This window comes from Ptiloglossa arizonensis, chromosome 2 (genome assembly GCF_051014685.1).
Source record: "Ptiloglossa arizonensis isolate GNS036 chromosome 2, iyPtiAriz1_principal, whole genome shotgun sequence".
NCBI lineage: Eukaryota > Metazoa > Arthropoda > Insecta > Hymenoptera > Colletidae > Ptiloglossa > Ptiloglossa arizonensis.
The window spans coordinates 11,736,657-11,761,562 of NC_135049.1; the positions used below are offsets into that span (position 1 = coordinate 11,736,657).

Sequence of the window (24,906 nt, forward strand, 5' to 3'; positions counted from 1 at the left end):
CGAAGGGCAGACAGGTAAGCATTGAAACGTAACGACCGGTCGCGATTCATGCAAATTCAACCATTTCAGAGCCAAGTGCTTTCACCGCCAACGCTTCGACGATCTGCCTCTCCCTCCCTCCCCCTCTGCACCGCTCCTCGCTCCTCTCTTTCCTGTGAACGCATATTCCATATTTTCCGTTTTTTCGCCTCGTTCTTTCCCTTTATGGTTTTCTATTCCCCCTTTTCGCAACTCTTTCCCCGCAGCCTCCGCTTCACCCTCTTTAATTTCCATCTCGATTCCTCATTTTTCTGGGTTCTTCTTTTACGCGATCATTTTTTCTCCTATCGTACTCTATTTCCGTCACTTTGTTTGCCTTTCGTTATTCTCCTTTATCCCTTATCTAAATTGGACAGTTTTTCTCTGTACCGCATTTCTGCCGATTATTGTTTTCATCCGCGACTTTCGTTCCCGGTTCCATTTGAACCCTTTCACCGCGGCGCGCTTCAACTGAAAACAGTTCCCCGACGCTACTCGCTTATGCAGGGCCTCGTGCCAGGATTGTTTAGAACAGTGTTTCTCGAAATCTGGTCTACGAACGTATCGAAGTGGTATCCGTGAGATACTCGGAACAAAAAACGATTTATATATAACTGGGAATGAAAAATGCGTCTTCCATGGTAGTATTTTCTTCTTATTGAGAATGTATTCGTTCGTCAGTAGTGCAAACACGAATAACTGAAATTCTTTCTACACCTCTACGAATATTTTGTTACACTTGTATACTCTGTTTTCGATTTTTCGCACGGGATCAGAAAATTTTAACCGAAAGTCAAGTAATAAGGACTTTTTAATAATATACGATAAGAAACTTAATTTATTACGATACTTATCAATTTGTATTGAATGAATCTTTAGAAGACGTTTTTATTTGTATATATTGGTTTGGTAAACAATGTGTAAATAAATTGTATCAATTGCGTAAAGAAATTTTTAAGAATAGATACACTTTTTGGAAAACAATATTGTAGTATATTTGAAAAATAATAACGTACTTCTACTTTACGAGTTCGCGGCAAAGTGGAGTTTGAGAAACACTGGTTTAGATTAAACCACCTCTTTCAGGTCCACACACGAGCTAGAGGTGCGTGCTTGCGTGACAGTAAGTTACGACTTTTATTGCCGTGACAGTGAATGTTGCGACATTTGTCATCGTGGAAACTGAAAGTCGTGTTGTCAGGAAGATCCTATCAGTGTCGCCACTTCGGTGTCACGAAGTCAACTTAAGATTGATTTTTAGTCACATTTCCAAGACAATGTCACACCGCAGTCAGAACTATAGTAGCTTTGTCTCGACATTCTGTCAACAGTGTTATGCCTATACGAGAAATATTATAGGCACCTACATACTCTGTAATACATTGAATACTTCTGAAAGATCACGATAGAACGGAACGTTCGTTTGTTAACGTCATCCACGCCCCAAGAACACATCTGAATCAATTTTCGGATCCACATACGTTTCCTTCATATTTTAAAAATTTCTTCACTCTTTGCGTAAATAATTTCTTTTGAAACGCAAAGAACTGCTCCAAGATAACATAACCCTACGCAATATTTATGATGCGAGATATCGTGATATAAAACTGCGTAAAAATGCTGTTAAAAAAGTCAAACTGTCACGAATTCAACATGCACGCAAACACACATCTTAAAGGGATAATCAAGTTTCAAATCTTAAAAAAAAAACAGTTTTTGAACTAATGTTTGTTGAAAAATTCCAAAAATTGACGAAATGGCATCCGAATTCCAAATGCAGTGCTCGTTTTTTCCGACATTTTGTCATCCCTATTGGAAACCGACCCTTAATGAAAATTTAGACAATTTTTTAGACAAATGCATCGAAGTATAGTGTGACTTATTCGATCAAGCCTGTGGAGTCAAAATTTAATTAGACGGTTTATACGAGAAGAATATTGTAAGCTTAAACAAATGTAGAAAAAGTTGAAGAAATGAAAGTTGAAAAAATGAAAAAGTTTTGTTTCTTTTAATAAAACGAGTGCCAGCATTCTTTCGTAGTTTATTTTTAACGCACCCTTAAGTTTCCGTCATAAAAACGGAACGACGCAACTTTTGACGAACTAGTAGCTCGCTCGTTGCGAATGAGTTAAAGCGAATGAAAATATTACGCCCGACGGTCAACCTCAAACGAACCCAACACAGCGGCTTGAGTAAGTAGCTGCGATGCTGGTGATCTACTTAGCCCTTAACCTTGGAAATACTCGTGCAACAGAGGAAGAAGTTATCTCGAATAACAATGATGGTAACTATAGTCCGTTAAGCCAATTGAATTTATCGATACGTGGAATAACAGTATTGCTATATTATGTCGTATGGGGATTTACTTAGTCCTTAACCTTGGAAATACTCGTGCAACAGAGGAAAGTTATCTCGAATAACAATGGTGGTAGTCCGTTAAGCCAATTGAATTTATCGATACGTGGAATAACAGTATTGCTAGATTATGCCATATGGTGATCTACTTGGCTCTTAACCTTGGAAAGACTCGCGCAACAGAGGAAAGTTATCTCGAATAACAATGGTGGTAGTCCGTTAAGCCAATTGAATTTATCGATACGTGGAATAACAGTATTGCTATATTATGTCATATGGTGATCTACTTGGCTCTTAACCTTGGAAAGACTCGCGCAACAGAGGAAGAAGTTATCTCGAATAACAATGGTGGTAACCGTAGTCCGTTAAGTCATTTGAATTTATCGATACGTGGAATAACAGTATTGCTATATTATGTCATTTTCGAAATACCGAGCATGCACTAGATTCAGCTGGATAGCAAGGTATACTAATCCTAGTATAGATTATACAATAATCACACTCGAATCTATTGAATTTGTTAGAAGAATAACCGACCATTCCAAATTAACCTCCTGAGAAAGAAATGATTGAATTTGAAATAAATAAAAGTTCAAACTAATATCCATGGCACCTATCAATTTTGTAAAAGTATTGTCGTGTTATTTTATCGAGGAAACTTAATCACGAGTATTCATTCAGAATTTTAACCGTGACGTTCATGTTGCATTATGTAAAATAATTTTGAAGTGAAACGTTTACCTACGGTGATTGTGTCTGAAAATAGATGAACTCGTTAAATAAGGGATGTAAAGTAATAACTTTCGATGAAGATACTTTTGTCCGAACTACGTTGTCTTATTTATATTCATCGCTTACCCGTGAACACTGGATCATAAACATTTTTTAAAATATTGTACGGGAGAAGTATTTCTTTCCTACTTTATGGCATATCAAAGATCCTTGCTAGTTGTAGCAAGTTGCATGGTATGCAGAATTATATACATAAATACACCGCTCAGCAGCATTCCTCGACATCACGTAAGCCATTAAACAATGCCGGACATATGGGGCTTTTATACAAAGGGTAAAATTTATTTCCCAGGCAACACTATCTTTTACTAAAATTTTACCTGGAGAAAAATATTGGCAAGTCAAGTATAGCAATATAGTTCTCAACTACGATAAAATCAGCTCTGGTGTGCCTCGAGGTAAACTTTTAGAATTCTATTTATTTTTATTGAACACCCCTGTAGTGCCAACCACTTCCAACAAAACAATAACAATCTCTGCTTGTGACACAGCTTTATAGCTCTAGAGGAAAACGAGAATCCTATAGTAGCATCGAAACCATCTACAAGAACACCTAGATCAGTTATCAGTAATGCAGATAAAGTTGTCCAAATGACGAACGAAAACGAACAAAATCAAAACGTTACATGTCGATTTTAGGATGAAGAAAATTACTTGCTATGAACGTGTACCAAGATTTAACAAGGTCAACAACTCTAGCTCAAACAATGATACAAAACTCACATGGATCTATTACTTTTGATAAAAGAGACAGTGAACTCGAATGATCAAAACTCGATTAAAAACAAATTACTCCGATATAATATAATTCTAAAATGAGTTCAGGCCTACGAATTACAACTCTGAGGATGTGCAAAGTTAACTACCATAAACCTAATATAAAGATTCTAATTAAAAACTTTGTGTATCATATTAAACGCATCATGTTGTATCAGCAATTCCACAATCCGCAAAGGTGTCAATATACGTTATACCGCTAAAGAAATCCAAGGATTTGTAGAAATCTATCAAGATAAGATTTCACATAGATCTACAACATTTCAACATTGTGGCGAAGAAATCCCAAATAAATCCCTCACAAGAAGGAGACTTAAACGCATATGGCTTACATACGTATATACTTCTTACACCTGCGGAACAGGCAAGATGCATCGATAAAGGGCAATGATATCGATTTCATACATTTTCAATGGTATGTAAAAAATTAAATATTTCAAAGGAATAGCAAGAAGTAAAATAAATCAATCAATCCCTTTGTCTTCGATTCTTTTGAAAGCATCACATAACAGTGGAAAAATGATAGAAAAAACGTGTAATCGTTTATTCAAAACGGTTTCCCGTATTATGTCAGTAGTATTCTAATTTGGAGCATTCGGTAAATACTAAAAACAATCAAAAATATCTTTAAGATAAATGACGAAAGTAGACTAATATAAAACAAGTGAAACAATATTAAAATATTTAGTTTCCCTTGAGATACCTCCAATTGCAATTTTTAAGATTTGAGAGAACTGATTGAATCCTGGCAAGAGAAAAGGTAACGTTTCGGTCGTTTGGTGTTCAGAAGAATATTATTTATCCATAATGGATTTATTTTTATTTTTTATTTATGTTCCCGTTACCTACAATGAACCTGTCTAAGTACAATTGTGGTAATATATCTTCCTTTACAACATCGCGACATACCCAAGATCCTGGCTATTTGTACCAGCTGCACAATGCTATTAATTTTCAGTCCCACATACGTCGTTCTCTGTCAACGGTAAACAACGAAACATACGCCCGTGGTAGGAAGGTGTCCTATGAGAAAAGAATTTGAGAAGTCATAAGAAGCAAGGGAAACAAGGGCAGACATCCCTTGTATAAGCCGCCTATAAGTTCCGTCGACGACAAGAGAGGTCCTTGAACATAAAGTTCCAGGCAGCTGCACGGTTGACGCACGTGCACCAATCGTAAATCGCACCTTCTTCTGAGAAGTTTCGGGGGCAATATCGTCGATGGAAAATGCGGCATTCAATTTGTTGCAGTTTCTACGTTCTGTTCGGTGCCGTCTCTGTACCAATGTCGCTCCAAGCGTGAAGTTCCGTGCCGAAAGTTCGAGAAGACGCGTTCTGTAACTGCACCAGTATCTGTAGATACATTTACCAAAAGTTCATGTAAGTGCATCCACGGAACGAATCAATCTTCCGTTTCTCTTTTAACACGGCAAAATTTTGCACCCCGTTTTGCGAATATATATATATTAAATGCAAGGGGAAGTTTGACGAATGACAAATAGATGACGATAAAAGCAAGTTATTTTATGTGCAGTTAATGTTTGCTATTTTGCATTGAATTAGAATTAGAATTAGCTATTTTAAATCGAATTTAATGTACAAGTTACAGTTGTTACAACCACATCTTTGGTTCACCTGAAAATGATCTCGAACGAAGAGTAGTATCATCGCTACTCTATACTGTCCTTTGCATTGAGTAAGAAGTCAGAGGTAGACAGTAGCTACAACCATCGACATCAATTAAAAAATGCAACATCCTCGGGCATAAGAATCTTCTCAGTATATTGTAGGATCAGGAAGGAGTTCTCTGTCATAAGCTCTGACCACCAGATCAAACGGCCATAGCAAATCGTTCATCACTTAATGATGAAGGCAAATGAACACAGCAGTAATAGAAAAGCAACAGCTAATAGACACGAATCAGTACAAGGTTATTCTTTATCAGACACTATGTTGACATTGCTCCACTTGATGTTCACTTGTTTCGATCATTTTAATGTGATACTTTTGATATGTAGTTTAGCAAAATATCGATATATTTTTATTATGTTTTAGAAAATTCAAGAAGATGAAATATTTTACTTAATCTAAATAAGTAGATTATTGCCTAAAATTTGTGAAATAATTGCAAATAACGAAGGAAATATTTTGATTAAAACATTATGTTAATAAAGAAGAATAATTAAAAAGTCCGACTGTAAATGTATGTTACATTTAATTACACGTTTTAACAAGTTCACAAAGTTCGTCACAACTTGATAACTAAAAAGTGCTGCTAATTAGTGTATATCGTATATAAATTTGGAGCTTGAAACTATTCAAACACAAAACAATACATGTTTTAGCAAAAAATGGCAGACTATGGAGCCAAATGACCAATGGATTAAAATTAAATTCAGGTACTCCTCTTGTAGAAATTTAAATTGAGATGCAATCGTGGTTGAGATTACTGATAATATTGGTATTATTTTTATTCTAATATTATAAAAAATGTTGGGACGAACTATATCGTAGATATGCAATATACAATAATCCCTCAAGACTTCTCTATCTCTCTTTTCATAATGAATCAAAAGAATCCATTTCGATGAGGTTACAAAATAAATTCTGGATTAAAATACTTCTACTTTATATACGAATAGAAAATTGATTAGGAAAAATGTTAATAATATTTTTGACAACATTCAATTTCTTATGCATTGATGAAACACTTTTACTAGAAATCTGGTTTCGACGTGAAAAAGATTTCCAGCCTCAACTTTTATATCGGTTTTGAAAGCGGTGTCACGGCTTAAGATGCCCTTTTTCATTATACTCATTAAATACGCATAGGATGAAAGCGTCTGAAGTAAATAGGATGATCGATGGTTGCCTAAAAGCCTTTGCGAGGAAAATATTGCAAATTTAATTTCTGCCAAGGATGCTTCCGGAAGTTGTTCATATTCATGGCTATGAACATGAAGTTCAGGCATATACCTAGACAATGCATCATCCTCTCTTGCACCATAGATTGGTTGCCCCTTGCCCCTCTATGATACCTAGTAATACAACAGAAACTACATACAGAGAGGCGAATCGACTGCACGTCTATAGTAAAGTTGCCATCAATTTCTTTAGAGATCCAAAGAAGAATGAATTAAATAACCTAGATAGATACGCTTTTGTGTGTACTTTGTACAATATCTTTCAGTAACTTCTTTTACTGTAGACGACAAAAGGTGATTTTCATCAATGTGTATTTAGATTTTTAAATATTCAATGAAAATATATATAATTATATTTTAACCCAAAAAGTGATTTTCATCGATATGCATTTAAATTTAACACTGCACGATGTACTTATATATATAATTATATCTTAATGCTCAGAAGGCTTATAGTATTCGAAGGGGTTCTCTTTACACTAATTGGACATTATACTATGTGAAATATTATTTCTCTTTTCAACAGTGTCTTTTTTAGATCAGCAAACAGAATTACATTTTCTACACTTTTACAGAAACACCTTTTACACACATTGTATGTACAATGATTTATTCTTCCATTGCTAAAGTGTACTGTTTCAACACCAACTAAACTCATATAGCGTTAAATGGACACAGAATCGCTATTGGTTTATTACAATGTGTAATATAAACATTTATATTTATACTGTTACAATTTTATATTTGCACATTCCACTCGTGTCCATTGGAATCGATATTAATGTTTCTTTTATTTTATTCAGAAAACATTGAATTCTCACAGTGTTCGTAAAAATACTCCATTTCAATATTCTACTAATGTAATTGAATATATTCTACTTTCTGTAAATTATCTGTAATCCTTTCTTTCTGTTCTTTTAATTCACGAAATACGTACTCGATACGAGTTACTTCACAATATTATTTTCCTTCACAGAATATTACGCACAATGTCAGCAGACACATTAACGTTTAAATCCTATTAAATTTCTCCAATTATTCTTATACCATTTATTTTTAAAGCTTCCTTTACGATTTGAACAATAACTTCCCCCTTTATATTCATGAATTTTCTATAATTATACACTTCTTGAATTATTTTTCTATCGTTTTTGTCATCCACATTTGTCAATTATCATTTAGATCGCATAGATCGTGGGTTACGCGTAAATGAAGAAATTCTAGAAAAACCTTTGAACTAATTACACAAATCGACACTAATTTTCATCCTTGATTTTAATAATATTTTTAAAACTACTCTCAATCTACACCAAGATCCGTTAGATGGAAACTTACGATTTGTCAGGGGCTAGTCATGTAACGACTTATCGTACGATTATTCATACAACAATTTGCAACCACAGTCGTATCGACTTGTTCTGCAATCATTTTGGTTACACGTAACAACCTGTCGTAGGATTTACTCCGATAAGTCGTACGACGCAGTCATATCGACAACCCCACACACGTTACGATTATCGTCCAAACAGTCGTATTAAACAAATCGTTCGATAAATCGTAATGTGTGTGACACCTATTGGTCAAGTGCACGCAATCTCGACAGATTTGTTCAGTGAGATGTATTTTTTCGATAACAGAATAGGTATCGTGCAACAAAATTTTACCTCTTCAACTTATTGGGTTGGAACATAAGTTCGTAGCGTTTTCAAAGTAAAATTCAAAGACAATTTTTAGATATTTCTACGTATATTTATTCTGTTACATATTTTCCATCTTGATCTAGTACTTTTCGTCATCTTCGAGACAATTTCATTATCTCAATTTTCCAGAACTTCGTATCTTTTTGGACGATGAGCTTCTACGTGCTACTTGGAAGCTTCCATCAAAGAATTTAGGTTTTTCCCATAAAGAAAATTTTAATAATCGAAAGGTACCAAGTCGGGTGTATACGGTAGATGAGGCAGAACATCTCAACCAAGCTGTACCAATTTCTGACATGTCTGCAAGGAGACATGAGGTCTAGCGTTATCCTGGTGGAAAACGACACCCTTTCAATTGACCAGTTCCGTTCACATTTCATCGATTGCTCCCTTCACTTGATCTAATTGTGAACAATATTTATCTAAATTCAACATCTGATTGTACGGCAGAAGTTCGTAGTACAAAATGCATTTCCAATCCTACCAGATACATAACATCACCTTTTTCAGGTGCAGAGCTTTTGCACAGATCTGTGGAGGCTCATTGCGTTTTCCCCAGGATCTTTTCGTTGTTATATAAGATTCATTTTTCGTCGTCTATAACTATCCGTTTAAAAAATGGATCGTTTTTATTTAGTTTTAGTAATGAATCATTCATGGAAAGGTGGTTTGTTAAATTTCTTTCCACGAGGAGCTTCCAAATGCCTTATAACCGTAACATGAGATATGTTGAGTATCTCTGCCATGTTCCTTGCCATATGACAAGGATATTGCCTTTAACTAGCGCTTTGATCTGATCATCAACACCAACTATAAGCCTATCGGAACGTTCTCGGTCTTCTAAACCAAAATTGTCATTTTTTAATTGAGCAAATCACTTGTAAATTGTGCTTTCAGCAACAGCACTATTTCCATACACGGTACAAATCACTTTTGTTGTTGGAACTGCAGTTTTTTAAAGTGCAGTCGAAAATGCACTTTATTTTTCTCTATTCTGATCTATAATTTAAATATACGTCAAATTTATAAATGTAGGAACAAATCGTGAAAAGAAACATGCTAAAATATAACCTAATATTAAGACAATAAAACATAAGTTCTAACCTAATATTTTCACACAAAGAATTATCCCCTTTAGGGCTGTGTTATGATTATTGGAGCTACTTTATACATTATATTAGAATAAACGAGTAAAGTATATTATTAAATGCGACCAAATTTATTATGTTACTAAACGTGTATACGATGTTAATCTTTTTCATTTTAGAAACTACGTGCAAAAATACACTCGAAGAAATAATGATTTTTTGGCAACTCGGCAAATACAAGTGGATGTTTTCACCGATTTTGAACGAAACGGGAAGCATTTCCTTGTCAATAACTATACAATACCAATCAGTTTCGCAAGAGAACAAGATACAAGCTACGTTTTTACCTTGTCTCGAGCAAGCGTTGTTTACGCTACATTAAATCAAACGGGTCATCGGTTAGGAAACAATATTATGATATTCCTTTATAACCCCGATATTCCTATCGTTTTTCCGTGACGTAGAAAATCGAACGGAACGCGATGCTGAACGATCGCTTCTTGTACCCTAGACGAGCACCATTTATTTATTCATCGATGTACAATTTCTATAGAATTTTTCCTCTCTTCCGTTTGACGAAGACTAGAGACGAAAGTCTCAAACAATGGTCATGTAACGTACGAAATACCAGGTTCTTTGAAAAAATCACTGAAGTAGCAAATTATCTTTCGGGGGATTTGTAGTTTCTCTAATAAATTAATACATTTTACATAAACGATGTTAATCTACCAATAACAAACGATATCAACGAACACTTTCGTTATAATTATTCGGAGCAGTTTCATTAGGAAATCAAGACGATTACTTCGTTCGATGACTAACAACTTTTAGCCAGAGATTACAGACAATTGTTCAATATTTAAAATCGGAACAGAAATAGATTGAAGAAAAAAAAGAATGAGTTATATGTACGAAACACGCGAAAGCTAACCTAAACTGTTTAATACAAAGTATTTTGAAAAATATCGTATTATGGGGAATCGTAAATTAAAAATAACGATAAAACATTGCGTATGAATATTTCACTAAGTACAAATATATATAACTATTAATGTGTTATTGCGTTAAAGTATCAAAATATTGGTGAACTAATATATGTACATATAAGAAAAAACCTAAACTAGACGTTGGAAAATACATAGAACATTCACCCGAATATTAATATTTCCCTGAATCTGCACATCTATATTATTACCAAAGTATTTTTAAATGCCTAAGTATTAAGTTATCGGTAAGCTACATATATATATAAAATATAGCTAAAGCTACATAAAATATAATTACATCTATATAACATATGACCACAGTTACCCAAAGTATAGCTACAGCTATGTTACGTGTAGCTACATGAACCAAGTATTGGTAAATCACATTCACGTATGTATCCACGAAAGTGGTTAAATCCGTGCAACGTAAGCACAGGGGGCGAAACTACACATCTATATTATTACCAAAGTATTTTTAAATGCCTAAGTATTAAGTTATCGGTAAGCTACATATATATATATAAAATATAGCTAAAGCTACATAAAATATAATTACATCTATGTAACATATGACCACAGTTACCCAAAGTATAGCTACAGCTACGTTACGTGTAGCTACATGAACCAAGTATTGGTAAATCACATTCGCGTATGTATCCACGAAAGTGGTTAAATCCGTGCAACGTAAGCACAGGGGGGGCGTGTTTCTTCGTCCTTGTTAAAACAATCAATTAGAGTCACGTAACGTAAACGGGGTCGCGAAATGAACCATCCCGCATTCTTCCTTCCTGAACAAGAATTCTCATCCATCGACGTATCTCGTCTCGAGTCTCTTTTTATTCGAGCTTCGAAAGGTTTGCAGTCGGAGCAAGGGGTCAGAAATCGTTTGTCACAGGCTCGCGAAAAGTCTGTGCACGAAGCTCGCAACATAACGCGACGTAGCTCCGAAGATACTGGATGGAAGGATGTTATAGGTAAAGAGGGGCAGGGGGAGGGCTACGGGGGGGAAGAGGAATAGATATGCCGCGCTACAAGGCAGGGCAAGATTTATGATGCTCGTGTGTCAGGTTTCGCGTCTCAATTTCGGGATGCCGCAAGTCAGGAGCCATGGCGCTCCCTTTGTTGCTACCAGAAACGACCATCGAGGACGAAACGATAAGGGTGAAGCTAGCACAAAGAGAAAAAGACTAAAGATAGGGATCGGATTGGGCAACGGGACAGGAAAAACGACCTTCACATACGACTTTTCCTTTGGTCCCTTTTGCGCGACACGTCATTATCTGCCACACTTCGAGCTATAATAGTCTTCTACCAGGAAATGATCTTTTAACTATCGAGAATTAAATTATGGTGACCAATGGTGGGACCGTGACACCGAAACGGGCTCATTCATACCGATACTTGAAGATTTCCAAGTATTTTGTTAAGGTATCGAATAGATGTCGAAATAAATTGTCATTCGTATTGGTATGTGTACTTGAACATTTGGAGCATCGTCTTCAAATTGGATGAATAAAATTTGACGTGTACAAACATTTTACTGGAAATATTATCTTAGCACGTTAATTGAACGTTATTTGGGTACAATTTCCAATGAAAATTATGATTATAGTTTTGGATTAGGACATTTTGTCACTGTGAATTCGTAACAGTTACAATCTGTGAAAAGGATGAAAATTTGTAGATACATATACTAACCTGTTGCTTGATAACGAAAGGGTGTTTCTATGTAGTTGTTTACAAAACACCATCGGAATCAAAACAAGTAGATAATTAATCGCCAAAAAAATGAAACTCAATATTCGTAATTTGTAAACTTTTAATGTTTTCCAGTGAATATTTAAAATACGTAAAAAATATTCTCTTCATATAAAGAAATAAAATTTTCAATGAAAAAATGCTTCAATTCTGTTAAGATTGAAGGATGCTTACAAATTGATTAATAATGTACTTGTTAACGTTTTTTGTAAAATGTTATTATTACAATGTGTCTAGCAGGATTACTGTAGTGTAATACTTAAATCAAAGGTGACAGCAATAAAACTTGTCAAATTCTGTTGGAAATAAAACCAATTGGTAAGAGCATCATTGCTATAGAAAAACAAAATGAGAAGTACATTTAGAAAGAAACAGATGAATCAACGTTCAAAAATACGAAACAAGTGGAAAACCTTAAATAAGGTTTATAATATGAATGTAATATGAATAAATATTCATATTAGATGACACAATGCACGTGTGCAAGATGAATATTTAATAAAAAGTTCTCAATTCGTCCATAATATACTTTTCACTCGGATCTTTATTTTGTCTAATTGACCAAAAAGTCTTCGTAGAAATCACGTTTTCAAACCCAAATTTCATTTGTACATAATTCGTATTTAGAAGTCATAAATTACAATGTGGCGCTACGGTAACCAAAACATTAATGTCACAGATACATCCTGTCCATAATTATGCCCATTTATGTATCACGTGACATTTATTTGAACACCTAATACTTTTAAAAGAAACATGATGTTTCACAGGGATTATGAATTTTTCATCACTGTTCTCGTGTCGTATACGTATCACTACCCGTACAGGTTTACTAATTTGCAATTTATACGGTTAATCTAATCATTTCAATGGTCTCGTTCATTAAAAATGCATATCAAGCCCACGTTGAACATAGGCGTTATACGTACAACTCCGTCCACAAGTGTTCGTCGGCCAGTTGGTATTTTTAAAGGAAACGCGATGTTTGACGCGAATTATGAATTTTGCACCACATATCTCGTGTCATATTCGTGTCAGTACCTGTTCAGTCTTACTAATTTGCAATGTAAACGATTAATCTAATCATTTAACTGGTTTCATTCATTAGAAATGTATATCAAGTCCACGTGGTAAGTTTCATACGCTTCGCTACGGACAGCTCCCTATGTTCAGTTATTCCAGTACACTAAAACTGTATTGTTACCGTGTGAGCCTCTGCTTACATTAGACTTATTTAAATATTTATATGCGTGGGGTAACGTTCCACGCGGTGAAAACGAGGGCCTGGAGCTAGGATCTCATTCCCTACAGATCAATTCCATTAGAATACGTGTGCCATCACCATGACTGCAAAAGTAAACGAAATAATCGTTGGAAAAAAAGTTCGAAAATCGAGATATTATGAAACATAAGGCTATTGCACAAGAGTTACCAGTTAAGAAATCAAGAATTTCCTGTAATAGCACACTCTTCGAAGAAATTCGTTGCTATAGATAATTCATGGGACCAGGCAGTCCAAAAAATGTAACAAATGACGAAAATCGTCAGGCGTAAATATTAAACAAACGTGATGGAAGAAAAATTATCCTGGAAGTACAGATCAAAATTAATCGACGTCGTGATGTATTGATTTTTCTGACAACAGTGAAGAGGTAATTTCGAGAAGATGCACTTCAAGGCTGTATATCGGTAAAAAGAACTCTATTAAGATCGTAAAATAAATTTAAAATCTCAGAGCGAGTTAAAAAACGTGGATGGATGATTATAGAAAGTGTCGCGAACAATTGATATTAAATTTGAAGTTATTTTGGCTCCAAGAAAATGGATCCTAGCGTAACACCAACGATAAAGCATGCAGAACACTCTATCATGATATAGAGTTCCACTGACGCTCATACGACGTTCTTCGAAACAAAACAGTTTTTAAACATTTCGAGAGACCACATTGTGTCGTCTTGCAAGTCAGCTCCAATTTTGTATTTATACAGGATAACGACTGAAAACATACGATCGAAAAACTATATGTAACAGTTGGAAGAAAGTAACGAGATTAAAATTGTGTGCACGTTCCCAAAATTTTCCAATTTGAAAAATATTGAACAAAGCCACATTAAAAATACTATTGATCATGGAAACATCCGCAAGACCAATGGAGCCAGAAATAATTACCGGAAATAATACAAAAACTGACATTCTAAATACCAAAATTAGTGGAGGTTCTTATCGAGGAATTTCTATGGTGAGATTATGTTTAGAATAATTTTCTAACGTTCTTTCATATTTATTTCACTTTCGATAAATACTTACGAACAAGGGTGTACATATATGTATATCCATTTTGTTCGTGCTTTCTCTCTCTCTGAATAGACATCCTTCGTCACACACTATATCGTTGGATTATCTCTTACCATTTATAGGTCAAATTCCATTAGTGAAATCTGAATTTCTTATTACCAAGATATGGATGAAACGTAAACATGTCTTATCGTTAAAAATCAAAATAGGAAATACTAAATAAATTAGAACGAATTGAAATTATTCGCGAAACTGTATCTAAATTAACAGTCGAGTACAGAATTCACAAAACTGACAGAAACTTCGTTTAATGAAATAATGACATTAAGATGAATCGCTCGGTTAACAGCTGAAAAAGACTCTGAGTTAAAAACCGAAGAAAGTTACTGAATATTTCATCAAAAGTTCTTTTGTCCAAAATTGAAATGACATATTCTTCTTTTGCGAGAAGCCGTAAAAAAAAAAAGGAAATATCGACAATCGAGATTAATAATAAGTTTGTAAATTAGTTATTCAGATAAACGGGAAGATCACATTGATTACAATAACATAATGCAATTTGCTACTTGATATGTAGAAATAACACAGCAATAATTTTATCTATTTCAAATAATGATCAATGTACTTTATTACAAATTGAAATTGCTAAATTTTGAACTTTAAACGACTGTAGTTTTACTAAAAATAATATTTATTAATTAAAATATAATGTAGTGTATTCAATACACTTCGAAGAAAAGTACATATTCAAATTTGATTTTTCTTTATCGTTTTATATTAAAACATTTGACAAAACTTATAACGTATTGTGTACAACCGATTTCAAATTGATAAATGATAAACGAGATCAAGGATCATTTTTCATCAAATAGTGAGAAACCTCCTTTTTTTAAATTGACCATTTTATGTGCAACTAATCCTAATATTTTCACTACTGAGTGAAACAATGATAGATAAAGTTTCTATACTTAATTTCACTTTGTTTTTGTAATAATTGTACTCACAAATATATATAAAAATTAAACGAAGAAGTAAACAATTTTACATAATTGTCCGAAAAAACTAAAACGTTTGTGTACCTGGTATTTTTACGTTAAAAATTTTCTTTCATATCTTCTCGGAGTGTAAGACGTTTCTCCTATAGGTTACACTCTTTACTTTGGAAAACACTACTGTATAATTTGATCAATATGATTCATTATAGACCTTGCACGGATGAAAGTTTAGCATCGTTAATTAATGCTCCAAACCTGTGTTCTGCATTTATAATTTTATCATGACTTTGAAATGTTGTTTTGTTTAGAAAACAAACCTAATCCCCGATGCCAAGAGGCTCGCAACCAATTGCCATAACTCTATAATTTCGTCCAGATGGAGTAATTCAATAGTCGGTATGTCGAAGCTACGTTTATCGGTTATAAACTCTCTCGAGTTCGATAGTTTCGTCGCAACTCCACCTCGAATCGAATTCGGCTCGAATTAAATAGTACTTCATGCATCTCTCTCTCTCTCTCTCACTCTCTCACCTCTCGTTCGCTTGTTTCAAGCTCATTTCATGAAAAACAACCATTGTCTTTTCCCCCATGAAAGAGCAGTTTCCCTTCCATATCGTGTCATTTATCTAGAACGATTGGTGAAAAATCTTCATGAATATTCAAATTGTCGAGGATCGAATCAGAAAGAAAAACGAGCCTTTGACTCGTCACAATGAGAAAAAAATACACTTTCCCAATCGTTTGAGAATCACAACAGAACTTTGAGTTTTGCAAAATTTAGAATAAAAATTTTATCATCGGTTGTTAAACCTTGTGTCAATAATCAAAATTGTCAATAACTTGTCCTACTTTGGTAATTAAAGTACAAAGTAATCATACCGGTCTCGTATTTTTCCAAAACTCTCTTGATCTTTTTGCGGCGCACCATGTATTGCATTTAATCAATGGTTTAGCAAAGACATAGTTGCAACTATAACACAATGACAACGACAGTGAAGGTAAATGTCAGTGTGATATACATTGGCACGTGCTATCCTCCACTCTCAACAAAAACGACGATGTATTCGTGGATGAATATTCATGCTTCCATTGGCAAAATAACTTTTATCGTGGAAATTGATAATCGTCGATACAATAAGAAACAGACAAAGAATAGTTCGGAAAAAATAGCAGCATTTAAATTGCGTAAAAACTTCTCCACGTTTTTTGGCCTCCTCGAAAATGTTACAATATGTTTCTATGTATCGAAAAAGAATAAAGTTGTTGTATTGCTATCAACGATAAATCCGAAATTATTGAAATTTGTTACAGAATCGAATCTGATATCGACATAATGGCGAAAATATGAAGTCGATACAACAAACATAAATGTACCAACAGAAGGCTACTAGATTGTTTCTGTAATATACTCGATATTTCTGTCTTCGCTACCTACCACATATGTATCAATAATAATAATATGCTGAAAAGGAAAATAAATAACTACGGTATACTTTTATAACAAGTGGAAGAAGTATGTTCTTCAAGGAATAAGAAACGTTCTCCGAACATACAAATAACCAGACATTTTTCGAAAAAAGTAGCAAACGAAAGTACGCTAAACATAGCAATCGTAACATCTAATGTCTAAAAACATAGCAATTGTAACATTACGAATCGTAAGTGGAGCAATAAAGTACCAGGATTATGTGTACATACATTGGATTAATGATATTATAATATTACAATGTACTGATAAACATTTTTCTATAACAGGTTATTATCTATAGAGTCAATAAAGCAATTAACGTTAAAAAAAAGAAAGTAGACTTATGTGTTTTCAATTGGTAAAATTGTAAAATAATAAAGGTAGAAGAAATTATTGAAGAAAGAAAAAAATTTCTATACACCATAATGTGTATATGTTATATTAGAGTGTCCCCATACAAAAGTGAGTGATTTCTCACTGTACAAGTGATCAAAAGTCTCGATCTGGTTAAATGGAAAATAATATAAAAAAATTTTCAAGAATGGAAATAGCAATCGCAATTCACCAACTAATTATTCTATTACAAGATTAAAGCCAGTCCCTTAGAAAAATAATTGAAACAGTTAATAAATTGCAAACAATTGTGTAGTATATTGTATTAAATTAAAAATCTTTGGAGATAGACCTTCCTTAGGTCGACCAAAGAAATTAAAATCTATTCATTGACGAGTAATTTTTACGAAAAGTTTTCGTAAAAAATCTCAAAACGAATTTATCCGTATTAATAAATCAAATTGAAGATAACTATGGAAAAAAAGTACCCGATTGTATAAGAAATGTATTAAGGAGAAAGCAATATTACAGAAAGATTCGAAGAAAATCTAACATTAGTAAAAAGAATAAAAGTTTTCGTTTCAAATTCGCAAGCAATCGTGTAAATAAATCGCTCGACTTTTGGGACTTGGTAATACATTATAACGAGTGAGAATTTTACAGTTTTGGTTCTAATTGGAGAATTCCGACAGTGGAAGGAAAATGAACATTTAAAAACAATTAATACACATGTGCCCTGCAGTTAGACACGAAAGGGGAGGTATTTTAATTGTAGAATACGTGAATGGTTCATAATGGTCAATCAATACTACAATTTAAAAACATACAACTACAATACAGAAAAGATAAATCTCGGACAAGTATTCATCTTTCAACGAGACTAGTATCTGAAACATACCACTAAGCGCCTTAATACCTACAAAATTGCCGGAAGTAAATCCGATTGAATATTTTTTCATTATGAAATAAGAATGTACAGCGTTAAAAATGAAGAACGGTTAACTAACAAAGTTATCAGGAAATCGATTGGTTCCGAAGCAACGAAACATTTAGTTCAATGAATGAAAATTACTACTGTTTCAATCACACTAGTCGTTAAGAATAAAATACAAACCAAGTTAAATATTTATAAGCAATGGGTACTACGTATAAGTTAATGGGTAATAATTATTTCGTATAGAAACTTTTTGATATCCTATGAAATAAAAATAACATATCGATTCTTTACCGTTAATTGCTTCATTGATTCGATAGATCATAACGTATGATCTGCAATGAAAGATTTTTATAAGTGAATCGTAACATCGTAATAAATTCATCGCAAAATTCTAGATAATTCTGTTAAAAAAAAAAAAACACAACCAAAAAAAGAAACTCGAAAGTCCTTATACTGTCGCAATTACCAGCGAGCAATTTGTAACGAACGTGGAACTTCATTTATATCAAGGAAGACTTGCCCCTCGTTACAAGTAAATAAACGATTTCAATCAAAAATGTAATGACCTGTATAACTTATTCGTACAACTTTCCTACGCTTCTGTTTATATTCATTCAACTTTACGCAGGTACTTTATGTAAGTACTCCTTATGTAGGTATTCCTATGATTGAACAAGTGTATAAATACGAGCATATTCAAAATCCTCGTCCTTCGAAACTTCTTCGATAAATTAGTTAAAAGTTCTTTGCCTCGAAAAAGGTATAAATAAAACGAGAAACGAGTTTCGATAAACGAAGAACGTTTGCGAGACCTTGGGACGAGTATTACAAGCTTCAATTTAAAGAATGCGAAGCTCGCGCCTGTTCGCTGATTAGTTGACGTTGTTACAAGGCGGTAGTTTCATTGAGCATGCAGAGCGCACAGCTCGATCGTTGATAACGCTCATTAACCGATCGACGAACGTGAGATGCATCGTCGTACCATTCCGCGATTTGATGTTCGTCGAAAGAACTCCGACAAGCGAAAACGGAGGAGCGCCGGTCACGCATATGTTTCAAAGTGCACATTGACATTTACTTAATGTTCGAACGGTGATATGAAAGTTTAATGGGATTTTATCTAACGAAAGATGTCTCCCGATACGAACATTAAAACGCAAAACGATGCGACAATTGCGAATGGGAAAGAAGAAAAAAAAAAAAAAAGAACGAACAATGGAGAAACAAGAATTCTCAGAAGCGAAAGAGAGATTCTCGATACGTAATAACGCCGCGTTGCGATCGCGCGGAGTGTCATTGTAACGCGATGTAAATTCGAAGGTAGACAATAAGTCACATGGATTACAGGACACGCGTGACAACGGAACGAACGTTTCGTTGGTTCGTTTTTTCCCAACGAAACCGATACACCGATACGGTAGAAAAAGTAGTACCCGGAACGCGGTTCCTGCTCACGGTACATTCATCCGTAGAGTTTGAAACGTCGAGCCGCAAGTTCATCCAGAATATCCTCTCCATATACGGTGCAAAAGGCGATCTTGAAAAAGAAGACTCGCTCTCTCGAGCATTCCCCAAGATCGAAATTCTCAAGATCGCCGGTCCTTTGTCCGAGAGCCGAAGCTACTCCAACTCGAGACAAAGATCTCTCTTTCTTTTTCACACGCATACTTCCCTCCCGTCCCCTCCCTCTGGGTTGTACATACACGTACACGCGGACGTAAACATACACGAGATTACAATTCAACGTGCACGGTAAGGCACCACGGGCTTTTTACGTGCCACGCGCGCTTTTTCTCGCCTCGAATGCCGAGAAAAGGCCCACGGAAACAACGAAAACGAACATCGGAAGATGAACGATCGAGAAGCTCGCGAAAGCAGTAAACGAACAACGGGAATCGCTCGAGGGAGGGAAGGAAAAAAAAAGAAAACACGAGTAACAAGGATATCGAGATTGAGAGCGAAGAAAAAAATAAAGTAAGTTAAATAAACGACTTACCTTGTGGGCAATTGCACTCGGGAACGTCTCGTTTGATCCGAAAGGCGTTCAACTCCGGAGTGTACCGACGCACCTTGATCTGTTGTTGAACCTCCCTCTTCAGCCTCTCGATAATAAGGCCCGGTATTTCCGGACGCTGACAGTGAGCCTCCAAACTGGCAATTCTCGATTCCAATCTTAGTTCCCTGAACATCTGCAGACCGGACACGGCCAAGCTGAGAATACAGAGGGCGCACAATGCCCAATTCCACGTTGCACCCTCCGTCGGAGAGGAATCCTTACGAAATTTCCTCAGCATCGATGTCACGAAGTAGCCCTTTTTCGTCGACGACCAGTCGGTCGCCGTGTCGGACTCCATGTTGTGCACGATCGACACACGCTCGCTTCTATTCGTGCACGCACCGCGTTAAGCGCGTGTCATAACCCACCCGACGATCGTCGATACGTCCTGACACGACAACGACGGGTAAGCGCGATACAATACAGAAACCACGCGAATCTTAGAAACTGTACGGCGTCATCGTCCATCTGGAATGCATCTCGCTTGCCCACTTCCCGTTATTGCTTACCTCTCTCTTCTACGACTCGTTCCGTCTTCCTTTTTAACTCACGAACACGCGTTCCTCTGTGTCCTGTACTCCTCGTACCTTCTCCCTGCGTTTTATCCCTCCCACCTTGGACAACCGACGGATCTTTGGTCCTAACCGCACTGACGTTGGTAAACAACAAACGGTCACCCAGTCGAACGAGTGTATTCGCAAAACCGCGCGCTCCTTTCGAGTAATCGCCAACAATGTCACCGTCCCTTTGCCCGCTCGTTCCCGTGAAAATCACCGCGATCCGTCTGGCTACGCGGCCGACGGCAGACCGTTCGTTCCTTTATACCCCTTCTATTTTCGTCTATCTTGCTCTTCGAACGTCTTGCCCTTCCTGTTGCCGCTGCCACTGCAAATCGAGCATCTCCCGGCGCTGTCGCATCGCGATTTCTCCAGCTTGCGCACTTTCCACACTCTCGTTTAGATTCGAGATCGGCAAACGAGCGGAAAACGCTGGAATCTCAAACACAATGCTTGCTTTCCGGAGCGTTTCCCTTCGTGTCGCACGCTACGGTAGACGGTACGGGGAAAACGAGCGACAGCTGTGCGAGAACTGCCGCCGAAACGACAAAGAACCACGTATACCTCGTGAGTGTTACCTTAGTCTACGATGCCTCGTTACGCGGACTCCGTCGGGGAAACATGCACTGTCGTGACAACGAGGTTCGATTTACTGGGAGAACGAAAAGTCCCGAAATATCGCAAATACGAAGCTCCCGGCGTGGCATTCGCAGTACGACTGGATATGGTGGGGCGACGCTCCGCCGAGAGCCGAGGGTTCGTCGCTTCGGAGATACTCGTAGAGATTCGGGCGTCTTCGTGGTTGCGACTCATCCACCGGCTGCCGGACGCGTGGAGGACGATCGGTCGACCTAACGTCCACTTCCATTCGCACTGATTCGCCCCTGCTACCCTTGCCCTTTCATTTACCCCTCCATCGCGTCTTTTCATCACACGACCGGATTTCGGTAAGAATCTACCTTTTTCTTTTATCTTTCCATCTTACCGTTATTCTTCGCTCGCGAATCGCATAATCGTGGGAATACGCTCAACTGCGCGACCATGTATAAAGACTGGACCCTTCCCTTTTTACGTCGAGGGGTCTTTCCCGCTTTCGAGCCTCAAATTCAAGCAATAGTTGACATTTTTTCCTCCACGAATACAATATATTCGCGTTACTTGAACTTTTGAAGTAAGTTTATAGAAATTTCGACCGAAAATACAAATTCGTTGAAATTACGAGGAATAACCACAATTTGGTCGACAACTGCTAATAATAGCGTCGCGCAAGAAAGTGTTCATCTTATTACTTGACAATAGGTGTAATCTTGATTGCACTCCTTCTGTGCGTCAGAATGAAAAAAAACAGAATGATCAAAGAAGAAAAATGGAAAAATTAGAAATTTTCGTGTTGTCTGAAATTTAATTTTACAATAGATATCAATTTTTTAGATTTTCTTGTTCTCCTAGCTTTACTCTAAAGGGGATGCATATTTATATGCATGTAAAAGCTGAAGCCAAATGGACAAATAGATTTCAAGGAATTTTGGCAGCTATCTTAAAAAACGTGGTACCGAGAAACACGGTTTTAAAATTCTCGGTGCGTTTAAAACAAGATGTCGAATGCAATGGTTACATATATAAACCTAATCTACTAATCCAGGACAAAAAACTGGTCTCTTTTCCTCTTTCTTAACCAAGAATAATTCTAACAATGTTGAATTAATAAAAATAAAAAATAAAGTAAAGTAAATAAGAAACTCGCGTACATTTCGATTTACGATACACGTCCGTTAAAGTCTCATAATCCGTTTATTTTTGAAATCTTGATTTAAAATTTTAAAAACATATTACTAAGGCTTAAGACTTTTAGGAAATGTAGAAAAGGAAAAGTTGATTTTTTGAATTCGAGGAATAGGAAAGATTCCTTAATTAACTAATTACAGATGATTGCCAGATAAGCTACGAAATGATCGACTTCATTGTTGGTATTCACGAGTTTCCAAACGTTAATAACGGTTTGTCGTTGTTGGGGATCATATTCCCATTAGATTTTAATATCTCGAGATGATGATCTGTGTTATTACATAGGGATTACTTATTATGGAGCGTGTACATTACAATAGTGTATAGACCCTAATACTCTGGAGCTTAGTCACATAAGTTGTTTCATAGAATTTGCTAACGATCTCTTTTTACAAGTTTGCATCTTCGCAGTAAAACTTGTAAGGTAAATATTAAAGTATACTTTTTCTAGAGTTCCTTGTTCAATATTATTTTTTATAAAAAAAAATGTTCTTCAGAATTTCGTGCGACGTTGTTACATTATTTCACCATGTTTGTTTTCACTTTTCGATGTTAGTACCCTTGCACCTTGTTCTGTCTATCTTTATTTATGTTGTTACTAGTTGTAATCGCGCTTCTTAACACCGTAAATTAGAATTTAATATATTTCTTACGATTCAACAGTTACAAAATAATATGTTAACACATTCTATTTCGCTTTTTTACCTGTTCGTATCGAAATTTTCTTTAACCTTTAACTCGTTTTGATTTTATTCGTTGCAACGAGGTAAAACAATAAGGGTAAATTTTAACAAATTACTGCATTGAAAATATGTAACCGTTACCTATTACACAGAAATTATGTCATGAGTATCAACGAGAAATGTGTCACAAATATTATTCAAAAATTTGCTAATCGGACAGTAAATACAAATTAAACGAAAAATTTTAATTAAAAGATGTTGGGATAGTCATCGTCACCGTCGCTGTCAAAAGAATTATACGAAATAGTCTCAGGTGGGATTTTGCTTCGGGTCTTTAAAACAGCGCTCAATCGAGATATTGGAAAATTGTAATATTTTCTTTCATCCCTCTTGTAAAATTGACAGGGGTTGAGATATATGTCGATACTAGTAAAATCTGAAATAAAACCTGACTCGGAAGGTTCTCCGCTTCGTTTGAAAAATTTCTGTCCATCCGATGATGAGATTTCTCTCCCACTTCTAAATAATAGGTTAATACAACGGAATCGATCTGCAACCGTGGAATAGAATAAAGTTATAACGGACCGGAGAAAAATGTAATTGGAAGAAAGCACTTATATTAGAAAATATCGATCGGCGAATCGATTGTGTCCCTAGAAACACATCCCCCGTGTGTGTACGTGACGGATACGTACAATCGACCCCTTACTACCGCCCAATCTCTAGCACAGGAAGCGATTATAGACTACATCCTGGAACGTACGTTCGGCGTATTCGCTCTCTGCGCGTATACTAAATCGAATGCTTTAGCAACCTCCTAATCGTATAACTGATAAACCGATAAATTACGGATGCACCACGAAAAAATATATACATAGAACAGGAAAAATGATAAAATCAGATTTTTCTCTCCAGAGCCATACCGATCTATGAAACTGTTCCCTCTAATTGATGTTACTCGAGGATATTACAGACGTAGTTGAATTAATTCGATGGCAAGAGAAACAGTCGAAACTATTTATTCTTTCGTAGACGTACATTTTAATAATCTAATTAATATTTTGCAGAGGCTCGCCCTTAGCCTCAATTAAACGTTCTATGCGATTAAGCGTACATTTTCTTTGTGTATATGTACTTTCAATATTTTTACTTTCATTTGCTACAATTTTAATTAATTTTTCGATAAATTCCGTTTTCGATGGGATAATAATCGCCGATTAATTTTCTTTAAGCTGGGTATCTGGACCGTTTTTAGACCACAGGAGTGTACGTGTATTTACATTCTTCTCGTTCAAAACTTTCGTTACATATAATGTTAAACTCATATTGTAAACGTGAAGAAAGAACAAGCATATTGAAATCATTATTGTCCTTAACGTATTAAACATGTTGGATAATTA

The 24,906-nt window shown here is 35.6% G+C and overlaps 1 protein-coding gene across 12 annotated transcripts in view; it reads right to left on the reverse strand.

The window, feature by feature from the left end:
- LOC143143536 (uncharacterized) overlaps positions 1–21,133 on the reverse strand; it is a 297,264-nt gene extending 276,131 nt beyond the window's left edge. For 11 of the 12 annotated variants that reach the window (XM_076304898.1, XM_076304895.1, XM_076304894.1 and 8 more), the window contains exon 1: positions 20,422–21,133. In XM_076304898.1, coding sequence (XP_076161013.1) covers positions 20,422–20,779 — 358 coding nt within the window. In that variant the 5' untranslated portion in view covers positions 20,780–21,133. The remainder of the gene's footprint in view (positions 1–20,421) is intronic. The other variant, XM_076304891.1, reaches the window with a different exon arrangement.
- Between the last annotated feature and the right edge of the window lie 3,773 nt (positions 21,134–24,906).